This window comes from Rhopalosiphum maidis, chromosome 3 (assembly GCF_003676215.2).
Source record: "Rhopalosiphum maidis isolate BTI-1 chromosome 3, ASM367621v3, whole genome shotgun sequence".
NCBI lineage: Eukaryota > Metazoa > Arthropoda > Insecta > Hemiptera > Aphididae > Rhopalosiphum > Rhopalosiphum maidis.
In genome coordinates this window covers 44,335,763-44,351,924 of record NC_040879.1, presented here as the reverse complement: position 1 = coordinate 44,351,924, position 16,162 = coordinate 44,335,763, and the positions used below count along the sequence as shown (strand labels likewise).

The following is a 16,162-nucleotide window of genomic DNA, read 5'->3' as shown; positions in this document are numbered from 1 at the left end:
TGCATCAAAAACGCGTCGACACTGACATTCTTTATTTAGAAATATTTTAACGTTTTAATTTTTAGAGTATTCCATCTTAGATGTGAATCCGAAAAATAAAGTATGATATTCATTGTAGCTCACAACTCACGTTCTTTGTTACTCCAGTAGCTCGCACAAATATATACCCAGCGAGGAAAATGCACGTAATTGTATTACATGAAATTTTAATATTCCTGTTTAAAATAATTAAAAGCAAAATAGGTAGGTACATACTAGTATAGTAGTATAATATAAAAAAACAATAAAAAAAAAAATTTAGTATTATTAACAATAATAACTGTTCAGGTATTGAAAGTGTTATTATTACAGTGATGCATGTTTATTTGAATTCAGTTAACTATTATGTATTAATATGATAAAAATATAATAAATAAACATATATGGTTAAATTTAAATACAAAAACTAACACCATACAAAATATATAAATATTGATGGATAATTTTAAAATACTTGATTTAAAAAAAGAAAAATACGATATTACTTTAAAAATAAATTTTGTAATTCCATGTTAATATTAGAACTCACTACCAACCTACATATATATTCATTTCAATAATTTCTTTTATACATGGGTTTAAATTTGTTAATAAGCATGTTTCTATCAGGAATACTTTCACAGCTAAATAATAAGTATGCGTCTAACGGTAGTTCACCATTCATCATTATTAACTATTACTGTTATCAGACGAAATTTACAACGTATCGCATATATATATATATATATTATATATTTAAATTCAATGTCGATATTTAAAAGCATAGACAACAATACTCAAATGTCTTCAGCTCCTTCAAATATTGATCCATATTGGTGTTATAAATTTCATCAAAATTTATAAAAATTAATCTGAATATAAATTATAAATGAAAAAAAAAGTATACCATTTTAGTTTTAAAAATTCCTCATATATTTCCGCACCACTTGTTTAATTAATAATTATAAAATTCATCTAAGTTATCTATCATAGTTATTTTATAATTTAAATATATCATAATTTAATTCTCCATAACATACAATATGTAGGACTTTTATTTAGATACCTATATTAAATTTAATAAAAAAAAAATGTAGTAGAACCACCACATTGTAATATAATATTTATTATATTATTAACATAGTTTATGGTTCGCCGGTTTATGCATTTTACGATACTAATTATATTATAAATTAAATTTACAGGTTTACCTGGAATAAAAGGAGACATGGGATTCCCTGGTATTGGATTACAAGGATGGGCTGGACAAAAGGTAAATTTACATAATAGGTTTACATGATAAATTATTGAAATTCAATTATTTATACTACATAATATTTAAAGAGATTTTGAGTATAACATTCTTAGGTAAAATATGTTATAATTACGAACAAATAACAGTTAAATTACTTCCATTTTTTAAGAAACTAAAGCATATATTTTTAAGACAATTAATTATCGTTTTCAAATTTAAAAGAATTAATTATATATAATACATAGCTTTCTCCGAAAAAATTAAGTATTACGATAACCAATATGTGTGTTAACACATATATTCCACCTAGTCGGTGTTAATAAAATACGTATATTTTAAATTTATAGGATATTATAAATAATAAATTAATATACATTCATAATTTTTATAATAGTCATGACATTATATTCGACAGAATACGTTTCCTTAAAAACTTTAATACGGAAATTATTTACTAACTTCATAATGTTCATTACGTTACACTTTTTGTATTATTCAGGGAGAACCCGGTATACCTGCATACGACGGTAGACCTGGAAATGATGGTGAAAAGGGAGTTGCTGGAGTTGCTGGTGTTCCAGGAATGAAAGGTGACACGGTAAGTGCATACAACAGTTATTATTAGATAAGATTAATAATTTATTTAAATTATTTGTAATTCACGTAGATCATTCTAATGATAAGCAAACTGTAAAAAGTTATACTATCAAGAATTACATTTGAAAAAATATAATATATTTTTAAACCAAATAGAAAAATTATTGACATTAAAATTATTTATTTTTAAAAAGGGACCTCGAGGCGTCCCAGGAACACCAGGACCTCCGGGAATGGATGGTATAGATGGAATGAAAGGCAATACAGGGTATAGTAAAACAATATATTATGTATAAGTTAACTTGATCTTTAAAGCTTTATTGTAAACTAAACAAAAATATTTATGATTTTGTAGTTATCCAGGAATTCCTGGACAAGAAGGTGAAAAGGGTGACGTTGGGTACCCCGGATTACCAGGATTAGATGGAGAAAAAGGAGAAAGAGGCTTACCAGGTATCAGATTTTTAATTAATATTTCAATTAAACAAATTGAGTTATAACATTTAATTAACACTACTAGTTGAAAAATTACGTTTTTATTATTATTATTTTTAATAAGTATTTAAACAATATATTTATTATGATAATTATATGTTATTTAACTAATCACTATTTACCAATGCACAAAAAATATATTTGATAATTTTATTTTAATAATTAGTGGTAATTAAATATCGATTTATAGAATTTCTACGTACAAATATTAATTGTTTGATTTATTTGTGTAGGATTAATTGGATTAACTGGGCTAAAAGGAGCTATGGGAGATAAAGGTAATTTAACATTATATATTTCGATTTTAATTTGGATTGTCATCATATATTATATGGTCAATATTATTTATCTTTAATTTTAATTTGTATGGTCAATTATAGGTGATCGAGGATTACCAGGTCCTGCAGTTGATATTAAAGGAGATAAAGGTGAACCAGGGCCACCAGGATTCCCAGGAATACCCGGTGCAATAGGTCCCGTCGGTAAGAATACTTTCTGTCCTACAATAACTATAGAATTAATTAAAGATTTTCTATACATTATACGTCAATACTCGTATTGTTTGTCACTATTTTAAATGTATTGAGATTAATTCCACTTTTACAAAAATATTATAAATTATTTTGTTGTTTAGGACCTAGTGGACCACCTGGTATTGAAGGAGAAAAGGGTGACATGGGATTGCCAGGTGTAACTGGTTATCCAGGTCCTTCAGGTCCAAGAGGAGAAAAGGGTAAATAATAATAATAAATATAATTTAACCAATAAATAATAAAAAACGATTAATCCATTCTTAAATTGTATATTAGGTAATGTTGGACCTCAAGGATTACCAGGCTTCCCAGGAACGACAATCAAAGGAGAAAAGGGATTGCCAGGTAAATTAATACTAAGTATTAAGTACTCTAATCAATAATATTTTGAAAAAATTGTTTTGTCAATGGCCAAACTATAATTTAAAGTTATTGTGTTTTGCAAACGATATACTTTTAATCTATTCTAAAAATGTCATAATAATTTTTTATTACATTATTTAGGATTATTGGGTAAACATGGCAGAGATGGACTACCTGGCTTAAGTGGAGAAAAAGGTAAAGTATTTAAAAATTTAGTATAATCTCATTTTTTTAACCAAACCAAATTATTGGAAATGTTTTATAAACTATAATATTATTATTTGTATTTAAGTAATCATAAAATTATTAACAAATAAAAAAAAAGACAATTAAAATTAGATTAAGGCTATTACATTTTTTCAAAATACATATCATGTTATTAGATATACCTACATATTGAACAATTATTGCTGGAATGAAAAACAAGTTTTTTAAGCATAATAACAGTCCGTTTCGGATTTTTTCAAGATTGTTTTCAAAATTACATATTTAAGTAAAATATGGTTGTTTAAAATATTTGTAAACATGAATTGGTTGTATGAACTAACATGACTTCATAGTGTGATCTTACACTTCAAATATGATTTTTAAAAAGTAGGAATACGCTCTATTTTAAATTAGGTGCCAAGTGGGTCACTGTTATGGACATGTAAAATTTTAATTCAATAATGTATCATATTTGTATACCAAATTCGATTCTGAGATGAAACGATCTATTGGCCTATATCACTAGCTTTATTTCGAGATACATTTTTTGATAGCTATTATAGTAATTTATTTTTTTTAGTGTTATTGTAGGTTGGTACATATATATATTCAATTTATTATATTATTAGTATTTATATATCAACTTATAGCAAAATAATCAACATCGAAAAAAAAATATAGTTTGTCTAAAATTAAATTTGTGTAGAATTTTCTGTTTTTTATTTTATTTTTTTGATTATAAAAAAAATAGTAGACAATTTTAATTTTGACCTCGTCAAAGTACAAACTAGATCCAATTTGTTTTCCTAAAAATTCATCAAATTTGAAAATCAAAACATTTTATCAATTATTTATCAGACACTCACAAAAAATAAACGAATTATTTATAATGACATTATTTTAGATAATATATCTATAGATATGTAACTAATTACATGTAACATTATATTATTATTTAAGGTGATAAAGGACTACCAGGATTACCAGGATTACCTGGTCCAATTGGACCAATTGGGGTATGTATATTCATTTTATATTATTAATTTACCTTCTATTTAATTATATTTATTTATAAATTATTTTCAAATTGTAGCTAGGATTAATATTTATTAATTTGCAATTACTATTAAATATTATCTTATAACTTTTAAGTTTAGCAATGACTTTTAATTTAATAGACTTGATAAATATTTTCAGTTGCCAGGTTCACCAGGTGATGTTGGAGCAATTGGACCACCAGGTATATAATAATATTTCTAATTTAAAATAAAATTAACAAATATTATCTTATAAAATATATATTATCTTATTAAAAAAAAAAGTACCTATGTACAATATTTTTAAATGTATTATCTAATTTCATTGAGATAATATTTTCATTTTTAATTATGATTAATAATTATACTATTTTATTTTAAATTAATTAATTTTAAACAATTATTCCAGTAAATACTACTATATTTTATTCCATATATGAAATAAAAAAATTTAAAGTTTATATAAATTAAGATTTACATCTATTTATCAAAACTAATTAGCATTATTGTTTTAGGTTTCCCTGGACCTCCGGGATCAGATGGATATCCAGGTGCACCAGGCAAGGATGGTCCACCAGGATTAATGGGTAACTACTATAATTAATAATTCTGCTAAATTAATTACTTAAAATTGGTTTAAAATCAATAATAATTATTAATACAAATATTATCGGTATTATAGGATTAAAAGGAGAACCAGGAAACCCTGCACCGTACGGCGAAAAAGGAGACAAGGGCGATGTTGGTTTTGCAGGTAATTTTATTGTAAATATTAATTTAAAAATTAATATTAATAAGCATATACTTCATTTCAAAATAATTAAAACGATTAATTTAATTTTATTACACAATTTATTATTTTTTTTTTTATTATTATTATTTTAGGAGAACCAGGTTATCCTGGAATTAAAGGAGATAAGGGAGAAAGAGGTTATCAAGGTAAGCAAATATATTTTAACTTATTTTAAATGACAAAAATTAATGAATAGGAACAAGGATTGCATTCAGGTGGATCTTTCACCTTATCTTAAAATGTGTTTCCGAGACTATTCAATATTCTCTACGATCTACCAGATACCATTATCCCAGTTATTTGATATACTGTTTTAAAGTGTTTTTAGTTTTTACATAACTAAACCGGTGTATTCGTAAATTTTAGGACTTGAAGGATTACAAGGTGTACAAGGTTTACCAGGTGACAAAGGATTAGCTGGACTGCCAGGAAAGATAGGTTCGTTTCACAAATTAAACACTAAATAATTAATACTTGTTAGTCGTTACTCATCAATTAATAATATTTTTATAAAAAAAAAATTAAATAAAAATGTCTTAAACAATTATAATTATTATTATTTTTAACATAATAACGATTTTTAAATATATTATTTTCATTTATGTTAAGGTATGCCTGGAATCTCTGGAGTCAAAGGTGATAAAGGTGAACCTGGTTTAGCGCCTCCGCCAGGATCTAAAGGAGAACGAGGATTACCTGGTATTTAATACTTTGAATATTTCATATATAATTAAATATTTTGACATTTTTAAGTAACAGTAATATATACAATTTTAACTTAATATTAGGTTGTTAAATAAGGTGGTATTTAGATCAATTTTTTTGTTTTAGGACCTGTCGGTTGGCCAGGTGAAAAGGGAGACCGTGGAATTGACGGCCTTCCTGGTTTAGAAGGATTAAAAGGAGAAATGGGTAAAAACATAATGAATTAATACTTTTATTAAGCTATTGAACACATTAAAATTATATTTTTATTTCATTTTAAAACATAGGTGTTCCTGGTTTGAATGGTCCAGTTGGTCCTCCAGGTCCAGAAGGCGAAAAGGGTGAACCAGGAATAGAAGGTCTCCCAGGCTTACAAGTGGGTTATTAAATAATTAACGATAGTTAATAGGTATACAATATATTGTTTATATACTATGTAAAAACAAAAACACATAGATATTTAACAAAAAATGAAAACGTTTGATGAATTACATCAATGTATTCGTATGATGTAAAATATTAAAAAAAATAAAATAATGCTACACTGCATACTAAACAATTGTCTAACATTAAATGAATCGAGAGTGAGCTTATAGTCTTCACAATATAATTAAGTGACCCGTAAAATTTTAATAAATTATTAAATTAATAGGTAAGCTTTTATTTATTTTATTTTATTAACATTTTTTTTTTTAATTCTGCTCAAATATTTCAAATTTTTAAAGAAGAAATTTATAGAATTATATTACAATCAATAATTATAAAAACATAATAATTGTTTTTTCAAAATACATTTAAAAAGTGCATTAATAGTTTGAAACTTTTAATGCTATATGGAAATATTTCAACAACAAATAAAAATCTTACAAATTAAATAATTTAATATACATGTATACGTATATGTATATGTATAATTGTATATGATATAAAATTTACTCAACTTATAAATGTGTATTAAGGGGCCCCCGGGTCAACGAGGAAACGATGGACCTGCTGGTAAATCTTGTGAATCGGAACCAAATTATTCAACGGGAATATTGTTGGTCAAACATAGTCAGAGTTCTTCGATACCTCAGTGTGAACCAAATCACGCAAAACTCTGGGACGGATTCAGTTTGTTATACATAGAGGGCAACGAAAAATCACACAATCAAGATTTAGGTAAATTAACATATTTATTTGAAAATAATTGTTGTCATTTTATATTATTCGTTTATAGTATGATATTATACAGAATGTTTTCTGTTGTCCCAGGATATATAAGAACAATCGATAAAAACTCTAAGACCCTGTGTAATTTTCAATTATTTTATAAAATATTATTATTATAATTTTTTTTTTTTTGAATTTTTTAACTTCATAGGTACCTAGTTTTAAAACTAAATTTTAGTTAAAATATTCGGTTAATAGATTACTATTTTATTTTTTTTTAATTTAAATTAAGTTTTTAATTGCATTATACGACAATTGTGGTATTAAAGCAACTCATTAATAGATGTTTATGCAATCAATTATACATACATACTTAGGTTATTAGGTACTACATAGTAATTATAATTAATAATATTTGGATATGTTAAGATTTAAAATTTTAATCGTTTTCAGGATTTGCCGGTTCTTGTATCCGAAAATTCTCCACCATGCCATTCTTGTTCTGCGACTTTAACAACGTATGCAATTACGCAAGTAGAAACGACAAATCGTATTGGCTCAGCACCAATGCACCATTACCAATGATGCCAGTTGAAGAAAACGATATTCAAAAATATATTTCTAGGTAAAAATTATCATCGATATTAAAAAATAGTAAACCAGTAATTATCACAATTTATTTATTATTTTTCTATCGCAATGTGTTCATAGATGTGTTGTATGTGAAGCACCTACCAACGTTATTGCCGTACACAGTCAGGCGTCAAATATTCCCGACTGCCCCAACGGTTGGGAAGGTTTGTGGATTGGATACAGTTTTGTAATGGTAAGTTTCCACTGAATTGAGTAGATTTTAAAGTGTATTACAGAACATAGTTAGAAAAATAGGCAGACAAAATTGGAAAAAATAAATAAATTTCTTTACCTTTTCGAAATATGAAAAATATATTATATTATACTTAAGTACGTATAGATAACCTAATAGTAAATTATATTATTGGAAAAATTAAATGCGTGATAGGTAGGTAATAATATCATCTTATAAACGAAAAATTAATAAAAATGCGTGTTCTAATAATTAATTCATTTATTTTAAAAATGTATTTAATTGTAAGTTCAGTTTGTGATCTATATTGAAATAGTAATAAATCAATAATATAAATAGTTAAACGTTTGCTATAAAAGTTTTGAATATTTTAAATAGTTTGGTCTTAAGTGTAAAAATTACGTGCTTGCCTTTGAAAAGATTTTAAAAAAACTAGATATTTGACAAATTTTAAGCAACGTTTATAAACATAATAAAAATTTGAGTTGTCGTTTTTATGGATAATTAAAATAATTAATAACCATAAAAACTTTAACATTTATATAACTATTTTTTAGGCATTTTATAAATTTGAAAATATTTTGGTATTTTTGTGTAATTCATAAATATTTAAAGTTTTCTGTTTATAGGGTACCAATAAAATGTTTTTTTAACGCTGTTTATTTCTCATATGTTTTTCTTACAGCAATAAAAAAATAAAACAAGAATATGAAGTCCTAATATATTTTTAATAAATTCTTTTAATATTATTATTATCTTCAATGTTAATTCATATTACTGAATTGATTATTGTTGATTAATAAATAGTAATACGTCATAACATTAAATAAGTCTGATATTTAAAATAAAGTAAATTACTTTCTTTTATTGTTTATTTTTTAAACCTTCTTCCATTTAATAAAAGTCTGTATAGAACTATAGGATTAAATATTTTCATTAAAAATTATTTTAATTTAGCAAAAATAATCTAGTACCTATAGGAGATAACATCATTTTATAAGCTTAGTGCTTTATCAATACCTATACAGGCAATTAACTACTTTTTTCAAAGTTTACTATTCTCCAAATTACTGAACATAGACTTGGCGTGATTAATTTATCCCCCCTTCACTGAGTTTTACCGAACTATCACACAGTCTTACCACTCATTTAATCACCTATAAACATCGTCAAATAAACCTGATCGACTGGCATTAAATTGATTTTTCGTGAGCTTAGGTGGGTACTTAGGTAGCTTAGGTATTGATTAGCTTACGGTTAAATTCTATCATCAATATCATGTAAGCCTATTACAGTAGTAATCGTTTTATATTGTATGTGTGCAGCACACGGCCGCGGGCGCGGAAGGCGGTGGTCAATCGTTGGCCAGTCCTGGTTCGTGCCTGGAAGATTTCAGGGCTACACCGTTCATCGAATGTAACGGAGCGCGAGGAACGTGCCATTATTTCGCCAACACTATGAGTTTCTGGATGGCGACCATCGAAGTTGATGAACAGTTCACCAGCCCCAAGAGGCAAACATTGAAGAAGGACGACAGTCGCACTCGCATCAGCAGATGCCAAGTGTGCATACGATCGACTTAGAGCAACAATGTCTTCAAGATACACGAAACCGATCATAGTCATACATTATTATATTTTTAATTTTTGATAATTTCGATGTATAAATTTTTATTATTATTATTTATATTATTATTATTTTTATTATTATAATTATTATTACTATATTCACCAGTAGGTTAGGCACCTAAATCGATTTTGTATGATTTCCAAACATTTATTGTGTTCATTAATAATACATTTTAATCGAATTGTGTTCTTTATATTTTCAAAACAATACATATAAATATAAAAATTAAATGAATGTATTTATAACTTGCATTACATAGTTCTATTAGCATTTTAAATCTCAGAGTTTCTGAATAGTTTTTAACACACCTGTGTGAATAAATGTATCTTAATAATACGTATATATCTTAATCGAAATGTAAAACAAAACAATACAAGTACGCAATTCATTAAAATTCAAATACATCTATATATTAGAATTAAGATATAATAGTAAAAGTTTAAAATATACCAAAAAAATAATATTGTTATTTTACATTTATAAATAATATTATATGAAATTATGTAATATATATACGATATATAATAATATGTTATTAGCTCTCGGCCTTTTTATTCATGTTTTACTCATAATTTTTTTTTTTTTTTTTAATATATTAACAAATCTCGTTATTACTTACGCCCAACTAATTTTAATTAAAATAATGTACTTAATGTCTGGATGACATTACAAATTCGAAATGCATGTGTTGAATTTCAAAAATAATACATGCTTATTAATAAATCTTTCTTGACATATCACATCCGTCCAGTAACGTTCAAAATAATTGAAGAGTGTACGTATAGTTCGTTAAAAACTTGCAGTTCAATTGCTTTGGATTTGATCATTATCAAGTCTAGAAATATTCTGAGCCTTTGAACATCTAGAAGTTTAAATGTATTTGTTGGTAGATGTGGTACAATACCAAAATAGAAATTCAAAGACTTCCTATCTGTGAACACATAATGACTTTGTCTGAAAAATTATCAGTAATCGGAGAGAAGTAGATAACCTACAGCTAAAAAAACCGGTGACGTCCCAATTATGAATAGAAATAAACACCAATACTTGTTGAAAATCAACATTACTTAGTGAGGTAATTACCTATAATAATCTAAAAATATTATACTCGTCCAGATCCAACACGATATTCGTGTAATCCCTGGTAATCCGTTATCGTATTGAAATATCGAAGTATAATAATACACACACACAAATACCAAATAAATTATGTTTAGAATCACATGTTTACACACTTCCATGATATGGAATCATTTTAAAAATATGTTGGTTATTATAATACTTATGTTATTCATAGAAATTTAAAATTATTTCCAGTTAAAATCAAAAAACTTATAAAATTTTAGTATAACGTTCGGTGGAACGTTTATGAATAAGCTATATACTCTTGCAGAAATTAAAAATATCGAAAATACAAGATTAAATTTTTTTTAAGCGTTTAAATTAAAATTTTTCACAAAAATTGTCTAAGTCACGAATATTTTTAATTATTTTTTAGCTAAAGTTAATAAAAACGTTTAAACTAAATAAGTCACATGTATTTTTATGAACACCTAAAGTTAAAATGTAGATGAATTGAATATTAAATAGTATAACGATTTATTCTCAATCAATTTTTATTATTTTTCACCACAATATCTACTAAACCTTGGAAAACAGCCACTTATACTGTATACAAATACATATAAGTAATAACCAGATTTATAGCATTTGCATACCCATCATAGATGTAGTAAAACATGGAGTTATGTACAAATAAGTTTTATAGTGTTACGGAGAATTCAAATAAAAAATTTTATTTTGCATATTTTAGAGGTTTTTGTATGTGTATTTTTTGCTATATTGACGCATATTCAACCAGTGTCGTAGCTAGGATTTTAAAATTTTTAAAAAACCCAAAATACAAAAAAAACACAATCAACAATTATCAATAACAGTTCATTTTTATATTAAGTGTAACAGCCGATGGGGAACATAGCCCACTGCCCCCCCCCCACATGGCTACGCTACTGTACTCAATGATTTTTAACAATTTATAGATAATATAATTGTTCAAAATGTATTAAGGGGCCTCGCTACAGTTATTATTTAAGTGACGAGATTTAGGCAATTCATAATCTCGTCTTAGCGGCCCTAGATCTATGTGTTAGTTGTAAATTATTACGTATTAGCGTAATAAGTGCAATTCAATGTGGGGCCGGCTGGAGTCACCGATGGTTGCCATTCTCGTACATGTTAATAACTCGATAACAATAAAAATTCACTAAACGAATTGTACGACAACTTCCAATATTGATTTGACAACATTAAAGTTAGTTATAACGTTGTCTGATTTTAATTCTGAAAAAATATTTAAATTCAGCAGAAAAATTTCTGTACACCGTACGAAACTTTCCGGTTTTAATTTTAAATTTAATATTCTGATTTGAAAAAATGCATATTTTAAAGTTTTTATTACCACTTCATTAGAATATAAGATTTAATTTTTACAAAGTATTCCGTACGATCTATAGACAATTTTCTGCCGAGATTAGTTTTTTCTCAGAATCAAAATAGGATATCTTAAACTAACTTTAATTTTGTCAAAACTTATCGTCTTTTGAGCTCAAATTGACGGCAGTAGAGAGAGAAGTATAATATTAGAGAAATAAAAAATTTAAATATTGATTTATTTATTTAAAGTTATTTAAACATTTTAAACAGATAGGTATACATACTAAATTAAATTTATTTGTATCTCAATTATTTTTATGTATTTTTAAAAATGCATTATATAAAATTAAAATCAAAAGAAAGAAAATGATAGTAATGTAACTCAGTTGTAATGAGCAGGCGAATAATTAGGCTAGCTTTAACATAAAATATTAATGAGAGAGGTCCGATATCAGACCCAAGCGGTATAACGATTTGAATCCACAATAATGTCGGCGTAAACAGTCCCAAAATTTCTATTTTTTTTTTTTAATTTTTTTCCAAAACTATTATAGCTAGAAAGTTAAAAAAATATTTATTTTTTGCTAGATTTTCATTTAGCGTGGTAGATTACCGAAACTGGAGAATGGATTTTATTATTTGGGGTCTTGTTAGATTCATATTGGCTAGGAGAAGTGCTGTGGAGATTTTCATATCTTTATCTTCTCTTACTACAAAGCTACAAAGCTGAAAAACATAAAAAACGCCTAATAAAATGTTATTTAATATTTTTTTTTAAGCTCTGTAGTGAATTAACTATAAATAAAGTTCTAAAAATCTTCACTGCACTTCTCCTAGACAATGTGAATCTAACAAGACCCCAAAAAACAAAATCCGCTCTTCGGTTTCGGAAATCTATCTCACTAAATGAAAATGAAATACATTATACATACATATTGCATAAAATTAATACGTTTCTAAAAATTGAAAATTAAGAAAGTGTAATTGCCGATTTCTGACTTGGCAAGCGTTTTTTTTTTTTTTAGAATATTCAAAATAAAAATAAAAAAATAAGAAATCTGATTTATAAATTTTAAATTTATAATAATAATATTAAAATGCCCAATAATAATAATAAAACATATTTTCATATCTAATAAATCCTTATTGTTAATTATTTTTTAAGTGCTTTTTTTCATGTTTAATGTATATTTTTAAGGTTATTGGGTCATATAATTTAAGCGCATATTTTAGTGTTTTTTTTAATGCTATAAGTCCCGGAACCTGGTACCTATTAATATATTAATATTTTCCTTATATTGACATTTTAACATTTATAAAATAAATAATTGTTAATAATTGGTATATTAAATTTATTGGTAATCATGTAAATTACACAAAATAATTATTTTATACACGCAATTCAGGCTCCATATAATTATTGTGCTTATAAATTACATTTCAAAGATAACATTGACATTTTATTCATAATTATTATTATCGTAGTATAGACGCTGTACAATGTAAATGTGATACTTAGACATAATTTAAAAATAAATCATAAAAAAAGAAAAAGTATTAAATAGTAATTATATTAGTATTAATTGATTTAATAGTATCAACACTATCAATTATGAAATAGTTAATCACTTCGGTAAACAGTATATAATTGTTTAATTTATCGTATCATTGTATAAGTCACTACTCTCACTAGTATTGTAATATATATGTGTTAAATTTGAATTTAAATAATGAATATTTATTTAAAAACTAATAATTATTCAAAAATGTATACGTAATTGCATATTTCTATACAAAAATCGATTTTAAGCAAAGGCTATCTATCAGCTAATATAATGGTCTACCTATATTACTTTAAAAAGGTATATTTTATGATATAGGTATAAACTGCTATTAAAATACTTAATTTATTTTACGAGTACTATTAATAATCTAGTATAACTGAATCAGTGTTTGTCAAAAACTTTGCATTTTAAAATATCATTGTAGCCTGTAGGTACATATAGATGTACAAATGTAAAACATAATAAAATACATTCAAATTTTGACGAAAAATATTTTTGAATTACAATAAAATAGCCAAACTTATTAGTCTATGCTTAATACCTAATCTTGTCTAAATTTAAATTTAAAATGCCTAAAAAAAAAAAACGCTGTGCTTAAAAAAATTTAGGTTTACCTATTGGTTTCAATATAAAATTAATAACCTCATTGTATTAACTTTTTAAACCTTAACAGTAAAACTTTAATATCTTTTTAATATTTAACAGTGAATACATAATACTATGCAAAGTTTCATGATTTTGACAAACGTAGTCAACATTTAAATTGCAAATGATTATGAAAAAAATTATATCTCTAGTCTCCATATAAATATATAATAATGTTTAAATGTCATTAATTATCCCATTTTATCTTTTAAATATGGTAATAAACAAAATACAGATACAATTATAGTGAGTGTGAATCGTGCAAATATACATAATAATTGATTTATAAACATTATTAAATTAATTAACATAATAATATAGCAATAATTATCAATTATAATTTTATAAATGTCGACACGAGGGAAGAACTATTGAATAAATATACATTTTATATAGGCCATCTTTCCGAATTTTAGTACTAATAGTACTGATAAAAATAACGAAAATAAAATTGTTTTGATGATAAATACTAAATAGCCCAGTCACGTATACAGGGGTTCAACCCCCCCCCCCCCAATAATTTCGAGTAACGAGGAAAAGATCGTCTCATTATGTTGCGACACAATTTGTATTGCTATATTTTGTAAACCCTCCCTCGAAATTTTTTTTTGTTTACGTGACGTAGTTGAAATAGTCATACAATTGAATATCAAATATCATGAAAATGTTATTAAACACTTATAAAAATGTATTATTTGACGTTTATGTTAAACGATTTTATTAATTTTCAGTAAAATAATCCTATAAGTTATGTAAGGTGTTAAAAATGTTGAAATTAAATTAATTTCAACGGCAAATGTTTATGATTTTGATGAATTTTGTCAAGGAGAAAAATAATAGAAAAATAGTCAATGTAAAATAAAGTTCATACAATTTTTACAAAATGTACTTATAATACGAGTAGAATATACATGAACTAACAGTGTTGATATATATTTTACGCGTCTAGTATCGGCAGTATCTTTCATAGACTTCAATTTCAACATCGTAAATACTATCCGAATCCGAATGAGTACCTTATTTATGATTTACAACAATATTAACCCCGCTCCCTCCTTCATACATCATAGGTGAACAATTTGCTTGAATGACTATTTCTATTCGCAAATTCCCAAAGCCCGTTTGATAGAAAAAAAAACCTAAATAAAGTTGACTTTACTGTAATCAGAATTCAGAATGTTCCGAAACGAAGCATTTATAAATAAGAATAAGACATTATTTTTTTATAATACACGCCGGGAGAGCAAAAACACAGAAATACCATACACACGGAGAATACGAGGACCGGCTAAGTAGCACAAGTAATATAACACTAATGACTATACTTGTATACGCGCTATACTACCTATCTATATAATGACACGTAAAAAAAAGTAATTAAGTATTAACGAGTGTTGTTTTATCCTCCACATCCTCCCACCTTGACGAATCGCGCGATAGGTAGGTAACTATAATAGGCAGTATCAGCGGCTAACAGTTGTAGGTACAGTGTAAGAATAAGAGTGCAGACAACTACAACGACGGTAATCGCGTCGAGGTAAAAGTAAGAAAACGGATAAGGCCACTCCTACACATTTAACGCCGCACGGGTTATCGGGTTTATTTTGTTTTTCTACCGGGAGAAGAGCGCTAATAAAAGCAGCACCACCACGGACCAGCTATCATCGGCGGCGGCAGAGGTTTGCGTTTTACAGATGACCGATGCTGCACCGACGTCGACAACAGTTCTAACGCGCATTATTAGTAGCATCTACGCGCGCGTTGAACACTAAGCGGTCCACGAGTGACGGGGGACAACGTCGACAGAGATGGTGTTTTTTAAGTAGGTACGGCACATTGGACGGTGTGCGTGCGCAGTGCGCCGTCGTACAGCATTAGAGCATTAGCATATTGTAAAAGCGTAAAAACG

The 16,162-nt window shown here is 26.4% G+C and overlaps 1 protein-coding gene across 2 annotated transcripts in view; it reads left to right on the top strand.

Annotated features, from left to right (window-relative positions):
* The window catches only part of LOC113559264 (collagen alpha-1(IV) chain), a 36,931-nt gene extending 26,798 nt beyond the window's left edge, over positions 1–10,133 (top strand). Inside the window, exons 48-69 of one of the 2 annotated variants that reach the window (XM_026964927.1) lie at positions 1,224–1,291; positions 1,773–1,871; positions 2,065–2,138; positions 2,226–2,323; positions 2,599–2,643; positions 2,746–2,847; positions 3,000–3,035; positions 3,175–3,243; positions 3,403–3,456; positions 4,429–4,484; positions 4,666–4,708; positions 5,021–5,092; positions 5,188–5,259; positions 5,391–5,444; positions 5,665–5,736; positions 5,908–5,997; positions 6,130–6,210; positions 6,291–6,379; positions 6,963–7,164; positions 7,609–7,780; positions 7,867–7,981; positions 9,307–10,133. In XM_026964927.1, the coding sequence (XP_026820728.1) occupies positions 1,224–1,291; positions 1,773–1,871; positions 2,065–2,138; positions 2,226–2,323; positions 2,599–2,643; positions 2,746–2,847; positions 3,000–3,035; positions 3,175–3,243; positions 3,403–3,456; positions 4,429–4,484; positions 4,666–4,708; positions 5,021–5,092; positions 5,188–5,259; positions 5,391–5,444; positions 5,665–5,736; positions 5,908–5,997; positions 6,130–6,210; positions 6,291–6,379; positions 6,963–7,164; positions 7,609–7,780; positions 7,867–7,981; positions 9,307–9,564 (2,021 nt within the window). In that variant the 3' untranslated portion in view covers positions 9,565–10,133. Of the gene's footprint in view, positions 1–1,223; positions 1,292–1,772; positions 1,872–2,064; positions 2,139–2,225; positions 2,324–2,598; positions 2,644–2,745; positions 2,848–2,999; positions 3,099–3,174; positions 3,244–3,402; positions 3,457–4,428; positions 4,485–4,665; positions 4,709–5,020; positions 5,093–5,187; positions 5,260–5,390; positions 5,445–5,664; positions 5,737–5,907; positions 5,998–6,129; positions 6,211–6,290; positions 6,380–6,962; positions 7,165–7,608; positions 7,781–7,866; positions 7,982–9,306 lie in introns of both variants that reach the window. The other variant, XM_026964926.1, reaches the window with a different exon arrangement.
* Positions 10,134–16,162: the final 6,029 nt, after the last annotated feature.